We start from the raw sequence: 21200 nt of genomic DNA on the forward strand, positions 1-21200 counted from the left end.
TTTAAATTATGTAAAAAATTCAAATAATTTACAAAATGTTACAACACACTAAATATTTACCATGTTTTTTTTTTACCAATGGTAATATATTTACTACACATTTGGCTAAAACAAAAAACATAATTCACAAGCTATAAAATTTTATTAACTGAGTAATTGTTTTTCAAAAATTTTCAACTGGCTGATAAACCCGTTGTTCGGCTTTATGCATGGTCTCAATTGTTTAAGATATTCGTACGCATCAGTGAAAGAACAACATTTTTCATTTATGATATAAGCGATAACAACAGATGCACTTCGAGAGACGCCGGCATTGCAGTGGACATATATTCTCCCTCCTTCTTCATTCGCCGCTTCTATCTGGTCAAAACAGGTATCCAGGTGCCTTAACAGATTCGCTTCGGGCAAATCAAGAAGCTGGACAAACTTGTACACTATGTTTGGAAAATGTTGAGGTTCAATCCCTAGGCTGAGAACGTGTGTTATTTTATTTTCCTTGAGCAACACCCAATCATGAGCGACATCCTGGGATCCCATGCATAGCCAGGGAAACACATGAGCAATTTGTAAATCTGGTTTTACATCTACGACATATCCCGGCGAATTGTTAGAAGTCTTTTCCATCCTGCTAACTCCCTGTGATGTCTCCTCCATGTAAGTATCACCAGTTATAGTCGTCACTTTGGTTTTTGTATGGTATAACTTATTCCGTTTTACTTTCAAATCTTCTAGAAAACTCATTCTTTCTTTACAAGATCACTTTCATTGTATTCAATATTTTGGAGATAAAGACCAAATCCGGGGACTACACAGACTTTTCCATTCCATGAGGACTGGTGAGGATTTGTCAACATAAACTCTATTTCTGCTGCATTCATTCTTCCACTTCCAACTGCTATTAATATAGAAACCATTCGTCGTACCTAAAAAAATACTTCTTTAATGGAAAAAAATAAATAAAAAATGACAGTTTATTTACCTGCTTGTATAAAAATGATTTTCCAGTAAAGTGCAACTGCCAGAAATCAAAATGTTTAACTTCAGAGCTGTCCACTTGTGTTCTTCCAGGTAACAGTTCGATCGACTCGATATTTTTCACAGGATCGACATCTGGGTGCTGCAAAGCCTTATGCATAAAAGTTGTAAAATTATGGGTGCCAACGAATAGCTTTGAGGCCTCTTTCAGTTTTTCAATGTCAATATTTAGTGTACTTAAACAAAAATGGAAATGACATAATATATACTATTTAATTAATTAAAATTTGCATTTTATTTATTTTTTTATGTAAGGTCTTGGTTGATGTTACATAAAAAGAATAATTAATTGAAGTCTATATTTATGATGTCTATAGCATTTTTCAGGCAAATGAAACTTTTTTTCAATCAAATGAAACCTTTTTTCAATCAAATGAAACTTTTTTCAATCAAATGAAACCTTTTTTCAGTCAAATGAAACCATTTTTCAATCAAATGAAACCTTTTTTCAATAAAAGGAAACCATTTTTCAACCAAATGAAACCTTGTTTCAATCAAATGAAACTTTTTCAATGAAATGAAACCTTTTTTCAATCAACTGAAACCTTTTTCCAATGAAATGAAACCTTTTTTTCAATCAAATGAAACCATTTTTCAATCAAATGAAACCTTTTTTCAATCAAATGAAACTTTTACAATCAAATGAAACCTTTTTTCAATCAAATGAAACCTTTTTCAGTCAAATGAAACCATTTTTCAAGCAAATGAAACCTTTTTTCAATCAAATGAAACTTTTTTCAATCAAATGAAACCATTTTTCAATCAAATGAAACCTTTTTTCAATCAAATGAAACTTTTTCAATCAAATGAAACCTTTTTTCAATCACATGAAACCTTTTTTCAGTCAAATGAAACCATTTTTCAAGCAAATGAAACCTTTTTTCAATCAAATGAAACTTTTTTCAATCAAATGAAACCTTTTTTCTATCAAATGAAACCATTTTTCAAGCAAATTAAACCTTTTTTTTCAAGCAAATGAAACCTAAAACCTAATGATAATAATTATGAAGAGGAATAAATAAATGACATTATAGTACTAACAATAATTTTTATGATTGTAATGATTGACTCGTTTTTATTTCTCTGCTGCTTTGACCTATATATTTAATATTACAATCACTACAATTGAGTTGGTAAACCCCGCTTTTTGCCAAGTTGTCTACCTTGTCTTTAGGTTTTGAGAGGATGTTTTTTAGTGACCCCGTACTTCTATATATTTCAAGGCCTCCTCTTCAGCCACTTCAATTTTTCACCCTCAAGTTCTCCCCAAATTGAAGTTATATTTGCCTTTAAATATGTATGCATATACATAGATCATTTTTGTTGTTGTAGTAACATTCTGTGATCTTCACTGAGTGTGTTTAATGTATTATATATTTTAGCAAACACTACTAAAGAAGACAGCTCACAGAAGATACATTTATAATAATAAAAATTATTTTCTAAATCAAACTGAACGTTTACAAAACTAAATTATTATATTTTCTAATTTATATATTGTATTTTTTTCTAATACAATTTTTTTCTTCAAAATTTTCAGTTGACGTAAACTAGGCAAACAAAAATAATCTGTAGAATTTTCTTTAAATAAATATTAAAATAAAAACATTTCAAAGTAAACCATCAAACTCATTCTCATTAATTTGATATTTGTTTATTTCCTGTAAAGAAACCCAAGAAATAAAAAAGTTAACAACCAAAAAAGAAGAGTAAAAAATTCAAAGTAAGAGTCAATAAATAATTTTGGGACCTTGGCGGCCTGTGAACATTTGACACAGCGCTCATCCATTATAAGTTAAAAGTCCTGGGGTTGAATCCGGCGGCCCTGCATTCAAACCATACTTACAAATGAGCTTTTTTTTAAAAAAGAAAAAGAAAAAACCTGAGGGTTGATATGACCTCTGCTGTTGCACACCCTTGTAAATTTTTTTGTTTGTTTTCATTTTTATATATGCCACTTGTGACATATTGATAGTATTATATCGGAAGAATCAAAATTGGATATTTTTTAATGGCCTAATGATGTATGCATACTATTCAAGATCTGAGATAATTATTATGTGTTTGCATATTAGAGGGGGAAGGGCATCGTGAAAAAAAGGTTAGAGGCGATGGTGAGAATCGAACCTACAATTGCAGGGTCTACGAGCCGAGAGTCTTTCACACTAACCACTCACCTGCCACAGTCCCCCAAATTGGATAATTTAGTTTAAAAAATATTTTGTGACCTCAGAACTACAGCCCTTGAGCTTATTGGCTGTACGAAGTAGTCTTTGTAAAAATAATCTACATACACATAAGATTTATGGACCAAAAATACATGGCAAAATGGGAGAAATTTTGAAAGGTTGTAGGTTGAGATGAGGAGTTGGTGTCCAAGGGGATCGAAGTCATGATAGATGAACTGGTTAGAGCAGCGGCGTATTGAGCTGAAGGTCGAGGTTTCGAATCCTGCTCATGACACTAACTTTTTCATCTCAATCAAGATCTTAGATAAAAAGAATAATTAATTGAAATAATTAATATGATAAATTGTGATCGCTAAACATGTACGGATTAATATCATGCCATATTTCATATTTTCATCATGCCACAGCCTGTAAAATAAAACTTCACAAAAATAAACTTACTTAATAAATAAGCATCTGTCTTTTTCAAGTATAGGCCAAGGAAGACAATGTTTTTTATCTGAAATGATTGATAGACTTTCCGGTTTGACAACAGCGAATCTGTACAAATATTTCTTTCTCACTGCTGAATACCTTGCGTGAAACTCATCTGGAACTTCTTTCAAAGACAGAATTCTAGAAAAGGATAAAAAACAATTACGACTCGGAAGGAGAAGTGCAAAGGTGCAAGTCTTACCTAATATCAAAATCTTTTTTTGTTAGATAATAATTAAGGTTAGAGATTATCTCTTCAGTCGTGTTTGGACGTACAAACTCTAAATCAACATGTGCAGCAGCGTGGAGTGCATGCACTCCCTGGTCTGTCCTAAAACCAACGGATTAACTTTATTCTTTTTATGGCACTGCAGTGATGATTACCTGCTCGCAACGTAAATCTTCGGCGTGTTCAAAGGTTTGTTAATAATTTTTAAAAATGCACTGTCTAACACGCTCTGCACTGTCTCGAATTCGAACACTGGCACGCCTTTATTGAATTGTTTCTGCACACCCCTGAAGAAAGACGCATTTTGAGTGCCTTCCGAGTCCGAGTACACGTACTCGGATAAAATTGGTGGAAATATTTTCAAGAAGAATTACCAGAATAAGAGAACTACCTAAATCTTGTGCCGATATATGAGAAATTGATTAAATATCTTTTCATATTTTCAAGCAGATCAAAGATGTATTGTGCATAACCTCCTAGCTGGTTATAAAACGCACACGGCCTGTCAACTGTCACGCCTTATCACGTTATCAACCGACTTATCATGAGTGCATTTTCTATTTTGAAATAAAAAACAATAAAATATTTTAATTTTATGATATTAGCTCTTATAGAGTGACAATATACGAGTAAGTATATGGTTATTTAAGTTATAAATTCAAAATTATACTTGATTGTTCTTTTCTTTTTATATAAGGTCTTGTTGACATGAGAAAGCTAGTGTCACGAGCGGGATTTGAACCCATGACCTCGGGTTCGAATCCCGCTCGTGAGATTGGCATTTTTATCTCAACCAAAGCCTTACATAAAAAGAATAATTAACTGAAATAATTGATATGGTCAATTAGACCACTAAACGTAAAATAGATTATTATATTTCATGTTTAATAAACAGAGGAAAAGCTGCAAAAGTGGCAATACATTTGAATTAGGATTTATAGAAACTGTAACTATGAAATAATAATATCTGGTGGTTATGAGAAACATGGTAAATAATATGACATTATCACTTTGAAACTTTATTATAAAGATAATTTTACCTCTTAATATCACAAAACCAAAGAAAGAAATAGTGTGCTTGAAAATATAGCTTTTTTTTTAATGCATTAAGTCTTTTTCAAAAGCTTGAAAAAATTGAATTTTTTTAAAAATACAATAGTGAAAATAACATTAAAAAAAAAACCCTTAAAATTTAATAGTGATACACCTTTTTTTGAAAAATATATCGGTGCCTGTAATTTTATTTATTTTTTATTTTTTGGCAACGTCCTCATTGTGCTTGACCCTTGAGAGGGCGACGTAGTTCACTTTTGTTGTCAGATCGTGCCATCCGAGGGGTCCCATCTCGCAGTCAGCGCATATGAGGTACTTCTTGTCGTCCATCGTGTTTGAAAAGCCCATGTTTTCAAATGTGTACATGTCCAACACTTCCCAGAAGTCTGTGAGCTCTTCGGCCTGCGACTCGTTATCGCCCTTTTTGTGTAGATAGGGTAGACTCATCTGAATGAAAATAACATGAGATTTAAGAAAAAAAAAAGTAAAGTAATTCTCTGAATCGTAAGATACCTGAATTGATTTGTAAGAGGCGGATTTCGAGTTGAGAATTTTTGAGGGGCAACGGGAGCAGAAAACTGATACCTTGTTCTTTCCTTCTTCAACAACATCTTGTAAATTGATCATTGTTTGTATAAAATTTTCTAAAATAGAGGGGAAAAATAAATTATTTTAGTTTTGAACATTAAAAATAACTATGAAACTAATTTTTATTTAGAGCACACAATGGTTAAATAATTTTTATTTTACCATATTTTATTCCTTTACAGTATATAATAAAGACACTTTACTTTTATTACTAATTATTATAAAACAAAGGCGGGGCCGCGGTAGCCAAGTGGTTAAGGCATCAGACTCTCGGCTAGTAGATCCCGCGGTCATGGGTTCGATCCCCACCGTCGCCTCTGGACTTTTCTGACGCCTAAGGGGACCGATGGCCGCAATTGAAAGAAATTGACATGGCACTCATCAATGGAAGGGGTGGGATCGGATCTCAGCGACCCTGAATTTGGTCCCAACCCCACACCCTGATGACGACGGAGTACCCTTACGCTAAACCCATCTTCACTGATAGATCAAAGATGCCAGAGGGTGTGGGCTGTGCTGTACACATGGAAGGATAGGTTGAAGTTATTTCCCTTCCCCCACAGCGAGCATTGAATGCCATATCCTTTGCACTGAGTGTAATACATTGAAAACAGGAAAAAAACTTATATAATATGCACGGATTCACTCAGTGCAGTCTCAGAATTCAGGAGAAAAGCCTCAGTGGATCCACTAATAAATAAAATATATGAACAATTAAAAGGGATCAATGCTAATAGAAAGAAGGTTATGATGGTCTGGATTCCCGCCCAGACAAAGCGGGTAAAGCTGCATGAACCATCCATCCTGACGTCCAGCAGATGTGGTAAGATTAATGAAAAATAATGTAAAAAAAAATGGAAAAATTGCTGGGCACAGACTTCTGCCAAACTACGACAGATAAAGATTGGCATTGGCCTGGTCCACAGAGGCTGGATAAAGGGGGGAAAGGCTATACTCACATGGCTATACATAACATAGGTCATACTAGGCTTACAAACGGGCACTTGCTGGCAGGAAAGAGACTGTATCAATGCCCTTATATATTGAAAGAGCATATTGAGTATATTTTTCAATGCAGAAAACTAGAAGCCTGCAGAATGAACTACTGAGTCCTTGCTGACCTATGCGTGTCCTTACATCAGTGAGCATGGATCGCTTTTTCAGACCTCAGGGCTATAAGAGTTTTTAAATGCATATAGTATGTGTTTATGTGGTACGTTTTATGTATTGGCTTAAATGTAAATTATTAGCATAGAAGAGGGAATTATCCCACACCCTGAGGAAAACCGGTACTGGGCTGACAAGACCAGACTTGTTTTGTTATGGGAGATGACAAGATATCGGGATCGTCAGAATATCCAGTACCATGCTACAGAATGCCGCTCTCTCACTGGCGGGCCGCGGTGTTTGTGCATTGCAGGGGTTTTTCTACACACTATCAGGGTGTAGTGCAGGGGGAGGGGGTCCCATCATGAAAAGCTTTTTGGTCTTCTCCTCTTAACTCCTAGCTATATGTTGCATTTTGAGACATCCACAGACCTATAATGGTATCTACACTGACGCATTGCTATAAGTATGCCCCTAAATAACAAATTCTGGTCCTCCCACTGACATACTCTATTTTCTTAATATTTCACTCAACATAACTTAAATAATAATGTGTGGTGATTAGTGACCATTAATCGATAATTATTCAGAAATCGTGAGATGCGGTCTGGTGATGAGTTTCATGTTTATTATGTGCACATTTTAACCTCGGCTGAAGTGGTGCGGAGATACAAGGACGCTGGTAATTGTATACGAAAAGAAGAGAATTAATATAACTTAGCTATATAACAATATAATAATATAACAAAGCTAGTTTATAGCATTAGAAGAATTTCTTTTCATTCCATTCATATTGAAGAAATTATGTTAGTATATAGACCACATTTTTACTCACGAATAATCTGGACCTCGGTATGGTCTTGACCAAAAAAGTTTGCCAGAGTATACCGTGATCCAGATTATTCGTGAATGTGCAGAAAATCGTCTTAATTTTTCTTTGATATGTGACAGCGGAACAGTTGGCAACTTAATTTATAACATAATTAGCAACCAGACATGGCTGAGTCATACGGTCTTGGTCCAACAAACACAATCGTGCAGTACTCTGTGCATTCATTCAGCAGAACACAGCAGCCCCGGTTGGTTCTGTACTAATATGAAACTGACTTAGATCACCATGTCAAGCTAAAAACGTGTAGATTGATATAACATATCACAAACTTTGCAATTGTCAGATTTGTTTTCCTTAGTAAATCAATGTATTTATTGGGTTGTCCGGAAAATAATGCAGGATTTTGGTATTAAACAAAAAAAAAGAAACTAGTTACTTTAAAGCAATGTTCTTTAATCAAAATAATTTCCCANGAGTAATCCTGTAAACGTAAACAGAATATTTTATATAGATTTTTTTTAATGAAAACTTAAAATCCTGCATTATTTTCCGGACAACCCAATACAAGGATTTGTAAGAATTAAAAACGTAACATTGTATTTACAAATCCTATGACGTCTTTCAAGTCAACAAAAAAAGTATCGAAACTCGTATTTAATTAATTAATAAAATATAAATTAATTTTACCAACTACTGGTCCTTCTGTTGTCGTCTGTGCTGAAGGTTTCTGCAGATTTGCAACCTTCCAGAAAACAAGGAGGTTCTACACAGAAAAGGGACAACTTTTCATCTTGAGTTAATGCTTTGTTAAAAAGTGTTTTTTTAATAAAATATTTCAGTTTTGCGTACAAAACAAGAGGAAACAACTGTAATTTCGGTAGGACATTTCAATATTTTTAAAGCTAACAATTTTTAAAACAAACAAAATCCCAGAGCATGAAGTGTACAGTTGATCATAAGTATGTTCCATGAAGTAGTAAATTGATGTTGATTTTCACTAATGCTAATTTATTACTAACAAATATGTCAGATCGATGAAATATTGTGGCTTTCCCGATTATATGATTTAAGGTTAAAGATAAAAGAAGTAGCTACAAGGCCTTTTTCATCTCAACTTGAGTAGAGCTACTAGGCTCCTCTGATTTTATAAATTAGTTGCTAACTTCAGATTGTTAATCATCCTCCACAGCTGATCATCTTCTCCTAGTTGCAAGTGCATCTACATGGGTCCTCACAGAAAGATAAAATGTGATCTGCTGTCTACTATTCTTTCTAGAATCTTCACAGTGTTTTTTCTGTTTGTACTACGATACGATGCACTTGGCTTCTTAGGCAGCAGTGCCCTGTCAGAATTTCAACGAGAAGCCTGGTTCTGTTGCTGTTACTCTCAACTTCCTTTTTAAATCTTGCGAATGGTTCTTCCAATCGTTTCGTGTGTCTCATGCCTAAGGCTTCCACCTGGTTTTGGACTCATTAAGGATCTTATTTTGGATGTATCCTGTTTTGTGACAAGATGCTAGACCTCAGTAGGGTTTGGTGCCTAGAGAAATCATATTGAATATTTTTTTGGGAACATTGCCTCTATGTTCCAAATGCTCAGGGACTCATGCCAGGGTCAGGCATTTATATGATTTAATTATTGTCATGTTTGATTTACAGGATAATGAGTTCTGGATTTATTACCGAGGCTGAAATAGCCGAGCGAAGAAAGCTAAGGCAAGAAGAGTGGGAAAGAGTCCGGCAGCCAAACCAGCCATTAGGTACGTAATTATATTTTTTAAAGCACTTTAATCTATTTATTAAGTTTGATATGCAGAGGCCCCTGAAGAAGATTATGATCCTAGATCTTTATACGAAAGGTTGGAGGAGCAAAAAAAGAAGAAGGAGTTTGAATATGAAGAAGCGCATCGATTAAGTACGCCTTTTGGGATTTTTTTTTTCTTGTTTATTATACATTACATTTTTTTTTTTTTTTTTTTAGAAAACATGATTAAAGGCCTTGATGATGATGAAGTCGACTTTCTTGACCTCGTTGACAGATCGAAGATGGAAGAAGAGAGGAAAAAGACTGCCGAAGAAGAAAGGGAAATGGCTGATTTTAGGAACAGGGTCGCCTCGCTCCAAGAGCAGGGACTCGAGCAGAGGATTCATAATGAGATCAGGCAGCCGTTGAAAGTCAACAACAACATTAAAAGGTTTTATTCAATTTTTAGATGGTTGATATTACATGTGGAGTCTTTATTCCATCTCAATTGTACTTGCCATTTATTTTATGTTGTTTTCTTTTCCTGAGCTTTAGTATAGACACTGTAGCCTGTCATAATGTCAGATCTATGGCGACACAATATATTTGTTAATTTTACTTTAAAAATCAGGATTAAGTCAGAATTTTGAAAATAAATTATTTCTGATATAAAATTATAATATTGAAGGCTGATATTAATTATGCACCTTGGGGCAAAATTGGATAAATAAAAAAACTCAACTTTAAACCTTAGGTAAAAATTCAATTTTTGCAGAAACCATTTCATCAAATTCAATATAGACTAGTACACAATGGCATATCAATCCAGGGATGCTGTTATTTATGTTTTTATGTGTGATGAGTCCATAGTAACACCTTAACTGTTCTGACTACTCTGCAATATCAATGTAGTTGTCCCAGTAAATTTATGTAATTATATCTTACTTTCTGGTACTTGACAGTTTTTAACACAAAATTTAGGGCACTTGCTGATTATTGACATCACTTATGCAGTTATTCACATCTGTACATTACATACATAAGACAAAAGGGATTTTCATAAGTTTAACAGGTTTTAATATACTTTCACATTGACTGATTGGGGGGAAAAAAGACTCAGACTTAATCCATTATAGATGCCAACAGCTTCCTTACTGGAGGGACCGGTGTAGCTGAGTGCTCATGATCCCATAAACTTCAGCCAACTCCCTAAAATGAAACAACCCAGATCCACCCTGGAAGACAATTCTGGCTGACCAAAACGGATCATTATCAAACTACAGATACATGTTTTTGCTAAATTTTACTTTTCCTATTTCCAATATGCAGTGATAGGATTATTATTTTTTCAAAATGGAAAGTAGTAATTAATAAATTTGATTATTATTATTTTGAATAAAATAATGTGCACTCACTCATATAAAATTCATTAAAATAGTTACAATGCTATATTTTCAGTGGTAAGGTTTCCCAATCGAAACTCTTAGCAGGAGCGGTTGTTAAAAAAAGGCCAGTCCCTACACCAGCGGAAAGCGAACCAACTAATAAAAAAAGAAGTCGGAATGAAACAGAAGGTAAAACTTGATGTTTCCCTCATGTCTTTGTATTTACATGAATTTGTTTTCAGATAAACCAGATTCCAGATTTAAAAAAAGCGAAGTGACCACAAACGGTTCTGGTAAGGATGAAGAAAACCATGTGGTGAACGACAAGAAAGGTGTCGTTCTTAACCCAAAAGTTTTAAAAGAAGGTAGTCTTACTTGCATAGGTATACTTCCTGGGATGGGAACTTACGATGCGTCAAGCGATGATAGCGATTGCAGTTCGGAGGCCGAAGAGCATTCTGCTCGGTTCGATTTACTCGGACGTCTTATCGAAAATGAATCTGAGAAGTATGTAGATTTGTTTTAACATTATTTCATATTAGCCACCTCCTGTTAATTAAGAAAATTTATTTTATTTTCAGGCAGTCTAATGATAAACACCATTCGAAATAAGGAGAATGACAACAAATTTGAAACTATATTTGGTTTTCTTACGTTTCTTTTTTAAATTTTGGAATAATACTCTCGCCATTCGGTACATAAACAGATCTGACTAATCTTTATTAGGAAACAGATCAAAGTTTTTATGATCAAATGGTGTTTTTTTTAACAAGTAAGGTATTATTTGTCTTGAAAATTTCAATTTATAATTTAATGTGGGGATATTTTTATTTTTTGTTATAAGCTAACTGTGTTTCATAATTTTAAGGCTTTTAAATATTTTTTGTTTATTTTATTTTAACTGTCCAAAGGTGATTCCAGTTATTGTTTAAAAGCCATACAATTAAAAACGAATCCTATTCCACTTCGGACATTCCGAAGTGTTATGTACATATATTACAGTTATTTTATAAAAAATTTTGCTTTACACATTTACATATCATAAGTGATATGCTAATTAATTTCACCTCTTCAATAAATAACAAGAATATTGTATGCAATCCATCCTATAAATTCTGTTGCTACTTGAGGTATTTTTTCAGGTAATAGGAATGCAAAAATGTTAAGTTATTTTTATTAAATAACCCTCTTGCATTATATTCTAATGTTAGCACTAAGTAATTTTGCAAGAAACTGTGATATAAAAGAGCCTTTAGATTAGATTGGCAGCTTAGATTCACAGAGGTTAATGGATTTTTTTTTGTACAATGAATTTTAACTCCTGCATATGTATTAAGGTGTGTGTACAACAATGACCACTCATTTATGAAATCATAGATATGAAATCAGTAACAGTTGTATTATAATTTAAATAAATGAAAGATTAATTAATCAATATTATGTTATCTCAAAAAGTAAAATTTTGGAATGTGCATTCTGAAAATAATTCTGTGCAAAAGGGTGTATTAGTTGTTTATTGATTTAATTAAATTCTATTTATAAAAAAGGGTGTTTTCCTTTATTCATAAAAAATTGAAATTATTCTTTTCCATAAGTTCACAAGTACATTAATCAGCAACAAACATACTTGCATTTTTCAAGAATTTGCTCTAAGAAACGATAGAAAACTTAGCAATTATAAGGTTTTTTGTGTATCTTTGCTAAGATATTTTCTCTGCACATATACATATAATATAAAGCAATAATATAGCTTTTACATGAAGTATAACTACAGAATGTATAGGTAATTTACGTATACATGATATTAGGTATGATGAAAAGATGTATTTATTCACAAAATTGTTTATTTACAAAACATACAAACTATATGAAGCATGTTTTAATATTAAAAGGTTAAAATGATTTGGACTAAAAATATGTAATTTTTATCCTTTGTACAAAATTATTCTATAAAATTACCAACTAGAAGTATTGATTCTATTGAAATTTGTAAATAATATATCACATTTATTTAAATTTATTTGCATCTTATTGGAGTTCGTATAATAATCTATATTAAAATATTGTATTTACTTTTGAAACTATACTCCGAATGGGAAAATTTAAAGTCTACAGTTATATTTTCATCGGAAGAAATTTCGGACAAATATTTTTCCAGGGTCATTTCATCCATGTCTATACTGAAGAGATCAATCACCAGTTCGAGTTTCTTAGGTTGGTTCCCTTGTAAATTTTTCGTGTAATTGACTAGGCTCATAGGCAAGTGTATCTTAATGTGTTTCAATGATTCCATTTTCATTAAGTAATGCAGATCATCTTGCTTGTTCACATCTATCTCTAGGTAGGTCAATCTTTCGAGTCTTGTTAGAAGCTGTTTGGAAAAATTTGAGCAGTTTCGTAACACGAGCGTTTCCAAGTTTCTGAAACCTTTCGAAAAAATATCATCCCATTCGTTTTCTTCTACATCGGAATGCGTTACTTTTAAGTGTTTTATCGGTAAGTGTGAAATTTTCTTGAGATCTTCTGCGTTTATGTAAAATGCATTTTTCAATATAAGTTTACTGCAGTGTGAGACTGCAAGCGTTCCTAGACCTGTGCAGTCGATGTATATGCATTCTGCTGATAAAAACTCGGTATTTCGTTTGATTGGAAGTGAAGGGTAGTACAATTCAATTTTATCGTCGCCGGTACATTCGATGCAAAGTTGGCTGAAAATTTCTCTATTCTCTTTGAGAAGACTAAGCCCAACTTTATTCAGATCATCTGACCTTTCAATTTTTATTTTTAGGTTCCACAATAAAGCATTTGTTAGTAGTGTTACGACGTGGCATTTGTTTAATTGATATTTGGCGATTGTGATACTTTTGAGCTTTTTTGCACATTTTAAAATTTTGAGCAATGTCAATGGTGGCAATGTGTCTGTCTCATCAGCTCTCAGTTCAAGAACTTCAACTTCTGGAACAAAAAATATATAAATAAATATAAATAAAATAAATGTTTGTTTACAATTGTCATGTGTGTAAGTAATTTAGGACTATCAAAAACCGACATTACTTTCTGATTAATCCATGTACAATACTGATAAAAATTATCAGCGCTATTGAAAGTGATATTTAACCATCGTGGGAGAAAAATAAATAAATAAAATGATTATCTTAAGTTTGTAAGTACTCATACCGTACTTACTGATTCTTAAGAGTCCTGGGTAATGGATCTAAAAGGCATTTCCATCGGGAATGAAATCGTTTGTCATTCAGACCGTGCGTTTTCCACGTAATTTGACCGAGTAGGGGTTTTCTTTCTCTAAACAGACTACAATTGAATTGGGCTTGGCTGTTTTCCCCTACTGACTTTCCAACTCGAAAGAAATGAGCAAAATATTTTAAAAAATTAAACCAAACAATTAGATTCATAATCTCACGTAAAAATTGTACAGTTTGCTAATAAATAAAAAAAAGTACTAGAGGCTAGATTGTTCCTAGTGGTAGTTGTTCAAAACACAGTTTAAGGCATTAAATGTTTACGTGTCAGCTTCCGAGGTAAACGGCAAAAATAATCAGATCCAGGCGTGATAAAAAATGGTCTCATCACATACCAACTGCTCATCCAAATTCTCTGAACTGCGAAGAAGGAACGATAGAGAAAGTGAGAGAGAGGGTTTGAGTGAGAGTGGAAAGAGAGAGAAATTTTTTTTAGTTTGTTCTACTCAGTGAACTGCAATTAACTACTAACTAATTAACTACAGTTAACTACAATTTTCTTCCTAAAGTGAAATTGGTTATTGGAAAATTATCGGATACTTACAAATTTTACAAACCAATTGTATTATCTAAACAGCGAAAAGGAGAGGGAGAGAGAGAGAGAGAGAGAGGGGGATGAGAGTGAGAATGAGTGAAGGTGAAAGTGAGAGTGAGAGAGGAGAAAAGAGAGAACGTGATGGAGAAAGTGAGGGTGGAAAGCGAGAGAATTTTTTTTAGTCTGTTCTAGTCAGTTAATTACAATTAACGACTAACTAATTAATTAACTAACTAATTAATGACTAACTAATTAACTAAGTTAACTATAATTTTCTTCCAAAAGTGAAATTGGTTATTGGAAAATTGGGACATAAAAATTTTGTAAAAAATACAAATGATCTTACACCAGCTTCATCGGATACTTACAAATTTTACAAACCAATTGTATCATCTAAACAGCGAAAAGGAGAGAGAGGGGGGGATGAGAGTGAGAATGAGAGAAGGTGAATGTGAGAGCGAGAGAGTGAGTGTGAGAGAGAGAGCGAGAGGGAGAAAGAGAGTAAGAGAGAAATGTTCTTTTAGTTAATATCTTTAAACAGAAACAAGTACCACTTTTCTTCCTAAAGTGAAATGGGTTATTGGAAAATTTGCACATAAAAGATGGCAAAAAAAGAATAATTACCTTACACCAGCCTTATCGGATACATATAAATTATCCAAACCAATAATATTATCTAAACAGCGAAGAGGAAAGAGTAGACTGACATGTTTTCTACAAAAAAATGTGCACACGCAAAAAAGGAACTTTTTCGTATACCGGGTCCACCCAGACTCACTATTATCGCAATAAGTTTTGGCAAAACTATAAATTTAGAAAAAGTCTTCCAAAAGAAGAAAAAAAAGACTTTTTTACAGGTTGAGACGACGAAATATTAAACCAAATTAAAAGCATGACAATATTCGTCGATTCGAATATGACAAGGAAATTAACACATTTAAAATATCTATTAATTAAGAATGGATTATGATAAAATAATAATTAACGATAATAAACCAATATTTTTATGTTGAGACCAATTTTTGTCAATGTCAATTTTTCTAGTTCGATGGTCATTAAATATTTAGTTCAATCCTGTTTCTTTCTTATTTTTTTCGATACGGAAAGCCGACAATAAATAATAAAACTGGTAATCAGAAGAATAATGTTTAATATATGGCAAATAATGTTTTTTTTTCTTAAGCAGTGTATCGCTGCTTTGAGACAAGTAGCCAATCGCGTTCGTCCCGATGAAGTGAAATTTCAGAAATGTGTTCAACCCTTTCTCAAGAAAAGATTTTTTTAAATTTTAATTTTTATATAGCGAAAGGGTAATCTGATTGATGAATAATTCAAGCTTAATTTTACTGCTGCAAAACTGCGCTCTGTTATTTTTTCAAAATATACTCTAATTGAAAACAATTCCTTTGCACAAGGTGATCTCTTTCTTTCTCTCTCTCTCTCACTCTCTCTCTCTCTCTCTCTCTCTCTCTCTCTCTCTCTCCTCTCTCTCTCCCAACACATTTTCACACACACTCACACGCGCGCCCGTTCGCACGCATACTGTTCTGAAACGCTGAAATACCAAACCAACATTGGTAGAGCAGAACAGGATGGATAGATCTTCTAACAGACGTCAACTCAAGTTCATGAAAATTTATTTAGCACACGAATACACACATGGCTTAAATCCCGCATTTCAGTTAGTTACCTTTGCAAAACCGCAAAACATCATCGGCCCTTTTTTTTCCAACAATGCAAACAAACGTCTCGCCTTTTTTCGGAAACCTGGCCGGCCATCTGTACACGCATTTGCCTTCCCTTTGCAGAACGTTGTTGGCCGCGTTGTACCAAAGAGCCGAGACCCCGCTGGCGGCCAGAAGCTCCTCGTGGTCCAGATGGCCGAGCACATTTTCCAAAAGTTCCAGGGGACACTCAGCCCAACCGTAGGTTCTCTTCATCACGGCCTGAAACAATACAAATCCATACAATGACACGACAACGGATAAGATGATGTTTTTGGTAGACCCGATTAGATTAGATTACTTACACAAATGGTCCTTTACCCTCCTAGCATGCGATTATAACATCTTTTATTTTTTCCCAAAGAATTATTTGAACCGTATAAAAACCCTTCGTAAATATTGGAAAGAAGAAGTTAGAGAAAAAGTGAGAGAATTCTAGTTACAGCGTAGAAGTTTCTAATTTCAATTTAGTTGGTGACACCATTTACAATAATGCTTACAATCTAAAAGTTGTTCTGAAAATATATTAACAAAAAATATAATCCGTTCTTCGAATGAAATAATCTTTTACTAATAACATAATATTAATTACATCATAGCTGCAAAGTGTTCACCGATTTGATAATGCTATCATTTATTAAATAACAGAAAGATTAGTTGTATTAATTGCCCTTCGAATCATAGAAAGGGTGTCTTTTGAAACAGTTTTTAGTTTGCAAGATATTGCACTGACGATTTAATGCACCAAATTACATTTTTTCTTAGTTAGTTTTATATTTATTATTTTTTATGCTTAAAAACAAAGTGAAAATACATACATCTTTTTATAATGCGCTTCAAGGGACTGATACCGGAACGGAAAATGGGCTAAAGGAACTCCGCTAAGGGTCAACTCCTACTGGTATACTAACTGTTCCAAAACCCACAAGGGTACGGGAGCTGTAGTCTTCGGGATGAACCCAAAGACCGAACTGACGATAAACCTAGGTAAATATGCTCAAATCAAAGAGATTGGACAATGCGTCAGAGAAATAAAAAGGCTAGGAATACATTCCTGGAAGATAGCCATGCTCTCTGACAGCCAGGCAGCACTAAGGGCTCTAGCTTCGTGCTAGGAGGAAGTGAGGAACTGCATGGAGGCCCTGACGGAAGTGACACTAATGACCTGATCGTGGCATGGGTCCCTGGGCACTCTGGGCATAGAGGCAACGAAAAAGTAGACTGGGTCCTGAACTCTACTGTGGCTTAGCACCCTGCCACAAAAAAGGATACATCTTAAAATGGATCCTTAATGAGTCCAAAACCTGGTGGAACAATGCAAACAGGCTTGAGGCAGTAGAAGAGATAGAAGGACCATCCGTAAAACTCACAAAAAAATACTGGAAGACAACAGCAACTGAACTAGGATTCTGGTTGGACCCCTAACAGGGCATACGTTCCCACTCGGGTCGCAGTGTCTTTTATTAACATTGAGGTTCTTTAGCCGTCAGGCCTTATCACACGTTTAGATTCTCAACTTAAGAGCGACTCACCTCCACGCACAGACACTCTGCTTCTTCCGTGAGGTTCTGTGTAGAAGCCCGCAAATCGACAGAAATGTTGACGTCTCCCGCTTGCCCCTTCCGAAGGGGTGGGTTCACGTTGTACACTTAACCAGTGCCGCGCGTAAAGGGATACCCAAAAGGTGGTCGAAATGCATCGTCCTAGTCTCCCACGCACTCCCTAGATAGAAACGACAACTCTATCTCCATTGGTGCAGGGGCTCCGCTAGCGTCAAAAACTCAGGATATTTTCCGGCCGCGGTTTCGATTTTAGTAGAATCTCTAACCACCCCTAGAGGAGACCATGCACTGGTAAAGGCAGCTCTGACGGCCGCCACCGGACAAGCACCCGCCCCTGTCTGACAGGGCATGCCACATAAGAAGGCATATGCACCAGATAGGAGTACAGACAGAAGAAACACTGTGCAGATACTGCCAGGAAGAGGAGGAGGCCACAGAACACATTCTACGTTTCTGTGAAGGTCCATGTAGGTGCAGATTCTTGCAACTGGGACAAGAAAAACCACAAGTAAGATCCTACACTAAGGAACCGGTGGCAAAGCTATGGAGGCTGATTAATAACCTGAGCTGGCCAGTGAGTTATAAATAACAGGGGAGTACAATAGAGCTATTCAGGTCGAAGTACAGTAGGCCTTATGGCCGCCTCTTTTATCCCTATCCATACAGTGCGCTTCGTCGAAGTTTTCAACTTATAAAATTTTCCAAGACAGTTTTTTATGTTTGACATTGGCCGATTAATCAATCAATCTGTTCAATCACTCGCGTATTTTTTACTTTTCATTTCTCAATCTTTCTTCAGTTTGGGAGCCATTTAAAAAATAAAATTACGTTCGTAGTACCCAAAGCAGGAGTTCTATTTTAACTCCTTAACTAATAACTTCTAAAATGGGTTGAAATCATTGATACCAACTTACTTTAGTTGTTAGGAATGTGCTGGTCCTCCTGTTCTTTAACATGATCTAAATCATGTAGGTCGTAGCGTAATTTTTCAATATTATTTCACAGCAATATAACTGATTGTTTTTTAAACCTTACGTGAAAGCGATTGTTCCATTAAAAATTGCCTGTTAAGTCAATTCGACAGATAAATATTAAATAGAAATTGTTTTCACTCAGTGAAGTCCATCCATCACATCTTCCAATTATTTTACTAGAAAAGCTCAAAGAAGATATTTTTGGTTGGTGGCCAATAAACAGGATTAGAGCTTTTGGCAAGATCAGCTGCTCAATCATTGCCAAGATATGACCCGACGCCCGAATCGCTTAGGCGCTTATGTTTATTGGTATCTCATATCTCCAACTTTCCAAGTTGATGTACAACTAATATTTATTTAGAGGATTTTGATTTTTTTTGGTTTCAGATTAAGTGACTGCGTCAAAAGTTTAATGCGGCGGGACATAATTTCCGCCGTGATGAGGCTGTACATTTAATATTGACCTCAATTGTGAATGATCGATATAGAAATTTTTTTGCGAAACTAAGCAAGGTTATCGTCGTACGTATTATATAGCTGTCACATTTCAAATAACTGTAATGTTGGATTTGGTTTAACGAAATTTTCAAAAATAATACATTTTGAGTATGGTCTAAAATCTTTACAATATGAAGTTTTCTGCTTTGTAAATCAAATTGATTTATTTTTTATTTGATATCTTTTACTAAAAATACTCATAATTACAAGCATTTTTATATTAAACTGAAAATTACTCATTATAAAATATAAAATCGTACTCTTTTTTTCTTGTAACATTTAAGGAACGGTCATCAGACTGTCTGTCAGAGTCTTCAGAAACTTAAATATTACCTTTCAATTAACTAAGGTTTTTAGTTGAGATGAAAAAGTCAATGTCACGAGCGGGATTCGAACCCACGACCTTAGCTAACGCTAACCTAGATACGCCGCTTTTCTACCACCTGAGCTATCGTGAGTTCGATCCACTCGGACACTAACTTCCCATCTCAACCCCACCTTTTGAATTTTCCCTTCTGTTTGCCATTATCTCAACTAAAAACCTTAATTAGTTGAAAGATATTAATTGGTTAAGCGGACCACGAAAACTAGTGAATTAAATATTAACAATTAATAATTAAAGAAAGGAGAAAAGATATACTAAACGGAATATAAAAATAAGCAGTATGAACAATCCATTAGGTTTCGTGGGCCGATTGACCAAATAAATTCTTTTCAATTAATTAATCTTTAAGTAAGGTATTGGTTGAGATAAAAAATCAGGTCACGAGCGGGATTCGAACCCACGACCTTCGGCTAAATACGCCTCTGCTCTACTCACTTGAGCTATCGTGACTTCGATCCGCTCGGAAACCAACTTCTCATCTCAACCCGCCTTTTGAATTTTCCCTCCTTTTTGCCATTTTTCAAATGTCGTGTAATCTACTTGATTCTCGGCGACAAATGAAATTGCCACGGTTTATTTAGCCGAAGGTTGTGGGTTCGAATCCCGCTCGTGACAGTGAGGTTTTTATCTCAACCAATACCCTACTTAAAGATTAATTAATCGAAAAGAATATGAACAATTAGAAAAGTAAAAAAAAACTTAACGAAAAACTGATAATTAAATTCTTTTAGTAAAACGTCATCTGCATAATAAAGATGTTTTAGGGAACGGAACCAAATCTTTCCAGTTACCACACTAAGTAATGAAATAACATCATCAACTGAAAGATAATCTTTTTGAAGGAAACACATTCTTTGAATATCAGTATGGATACTAAAAAGTGGAAAGCGTTTTCCATTTCATTAAAATTACATAAAGAACATTTATAGTTTAAGTTTGTCAGCCAGGATTTGTAATTGAGATTCAGCGCCTCTCCCCGAACTTTATATTCTGCTGAGAAGTTTTTACTCTTACTTAATATTATAATTTAAACGTTTGTACCGTTCGTGGAAGTTTGCTCTTCTTGCGAGCCCTTCAAACCCTTTTTTCTTTGACCCTGCGCAAATTTACCCAATGGAAGGTTAGTTTGACTCGTCCAATATAAACTGGGGTGTACATCTATGATAGATGACTAGGCTGTAGTCAGTTTTTAAAACAAAACGTTTTATACTTAATTATTTCCATAGCTACTATATAACTTTAGGCTTTCCTGGCTGTGATTTAATTTATTTAAAATATAACAAAACTGAAGTTTCAGGGTATAAGAAGAAATTGTGCCTCTTCCCGTTTCTAAATAAACCATATAGTTTGGAGTATTTATTAGTCTGAATAGCTTTTTATAAAGAAACGTTGTAATTTTCCCACCTTTTCATAAGGTTCACCACCCAAGACCTGACACTGACCGCATTAACATTTTATATTTAGCTATTAAACTGATGTGGGTATTCGTGATGAAATCCTTCGGAACAGTTCCAATACTCCGTTTTCCTGCTAGTATTTTTTGTCTGAAGTCTGAAGTATAGTAGAACTTAACTGAACACTTACATATTTATAATTTGCTACCACCTGTATTTCCCTTTTCCTATA

The 21200-nt window shown here is 34.4% G+C and overlaps 4 protein-coding genes across 10 annotated transcripts in view; 1 reads left to right on the plus strand and 3 right to left on the minus strand.

The window, feature by feature from the left end:
• Positions 1 to 281: 281 nt before the first annotated feature.
• Positions 282 to 4467, minus strand: LOC106662227 (tRNA pseudouridine synthase-like 1). The gene is made up of 6 exons (XM_014386136.2): positions 4319 to 4467; positions 4083 to 4214; positions 3901 to 4029; positions 3666 to 3839; positions 980 to 1211; positions 282 to 923 (listed from the first exon to the last, which is right to left on the minus strand). The coding sequence occupies exons 1-6, from the start codon at positions 4363 to 4365 to the stop codon at positions 738 to 740; spliced, it is 900 nt and encodes a 299-aa protein (XP_014241622.1). The 5' UTR covers positions 4366 to 4467; the 3' UTR covers positions 282 to 737.
• Positions 4468 to 4470: 3 nt separating this feature from the next.
• Positions 4471 to 11809, plus strand: LOC106662228 (protein FAM192A). 3 transcript variants are annotated; one of them, XM_014386140.2, is made up of 8 exons: positions 8268 to 8384; positions 9167 to 9267; positions 9324 to 9422; positions 9489 to 9702; positions 10710 to 10825; positions 10879 to 10929; positions 11020 to 11143; positions 11218 to 11809. In XM_014386140.2, the coding sequence occupies exons 2-8, from the start codon at positions 9171 to 9173 to the stop codon at positions 11246 to 11248; spliced, it is 732 nt and encodes a 243-aa protein (XP_014241626.1). In that variant the 5' UTR covers positions 8268 to 8384; positions 9167 to 9170; the 3' UTR covers positions 11249 to 11809. The 3 variants fall into 3 exon arrangements, with proteins under 3 accessions (XP_014241625.1, XP_014241626.1, XP_014241624.1); XM_014386139.1 differs by lacking the exon at positions 8268 to 8384 and adding an exon at positions 4471 to 4556 and having other exon boundaries at positions 10879 to 11143; XM_014386138.2 differs by having other exon boundaries at positions 10879 to 11143.
• On the minus strand, positions 5000 to 8307 carry LOC106662229 (guanine nucleotide exchange factor MSS4 homolog). Its single transcript, XM_014386141.1, has 3 exons — positions 8195 to 8307; positions 5494 to 5624; positions 5000 to 5427 (listed from the first exon to the last, which is right to left on the minus strand). The coding sequence occupies exons 2-3, from the start codon at positions 5605 to 5607 to the stop codon at positions 5179 to 5181; spliced, it is 363 nt and encodes a 120-aa protein (XP_014241627.1). The 5' UTR covers positions 5608 to 5624; positions 8195 to 8307; the 3' UTR covers positions 5000 to 5178.
• Positions 11810 to 12588: 779 nt separating the features above from the next.
• The window catches only part of LOC106662226, a 28198-nt gene continuing 19586 nt past the window's right edge, over positions 12589 to 21200 (minus strand). For 4 of the 5 annotated variants that reach the window (XM_014386134.2, XM_024225417.1, XM_014386133.2 and 1 more), the window contains exons 2-3: positions 16122 to 16377; positions 12589 to 13591 (exon numbers count right to left, since the gene is read on the minus strand). In XM_014386134.2, coding sequence (XP_014241620.1) covers positions 12687 to 13591; positions 16122 to 16371 — 1155 coding nt within the window. In that variant the 5' untranslated portion in view covers positions 16372 to 16377 and the 3' untranslated portion in view covers positions 12589 to 12686. Of the gene's footprint in view, positions 13592 to 16121; positions 16378 to 16460; positions 18151 to 21200 lie in introns of those variants that run through there. The other variant, XM_014386135.2, reaches the window with a different exon arrangement.

Source organism: Cimex lectularius, unplaced genomic scaffold (assembly GCF_000648675.2).
Source record: "Cimex lectularius strain Harlan isolate CLEC.00 unplaced genomic scaffold, Clec_2.1 scaffold51, whole genome shotgun sequence".
Taxonomy (NCBI): Eukaryota; Metazoa; Arthropoda; class Insecta; order Hemiptera; family Cimicidae; genus Cimex; species Cimex lectularius.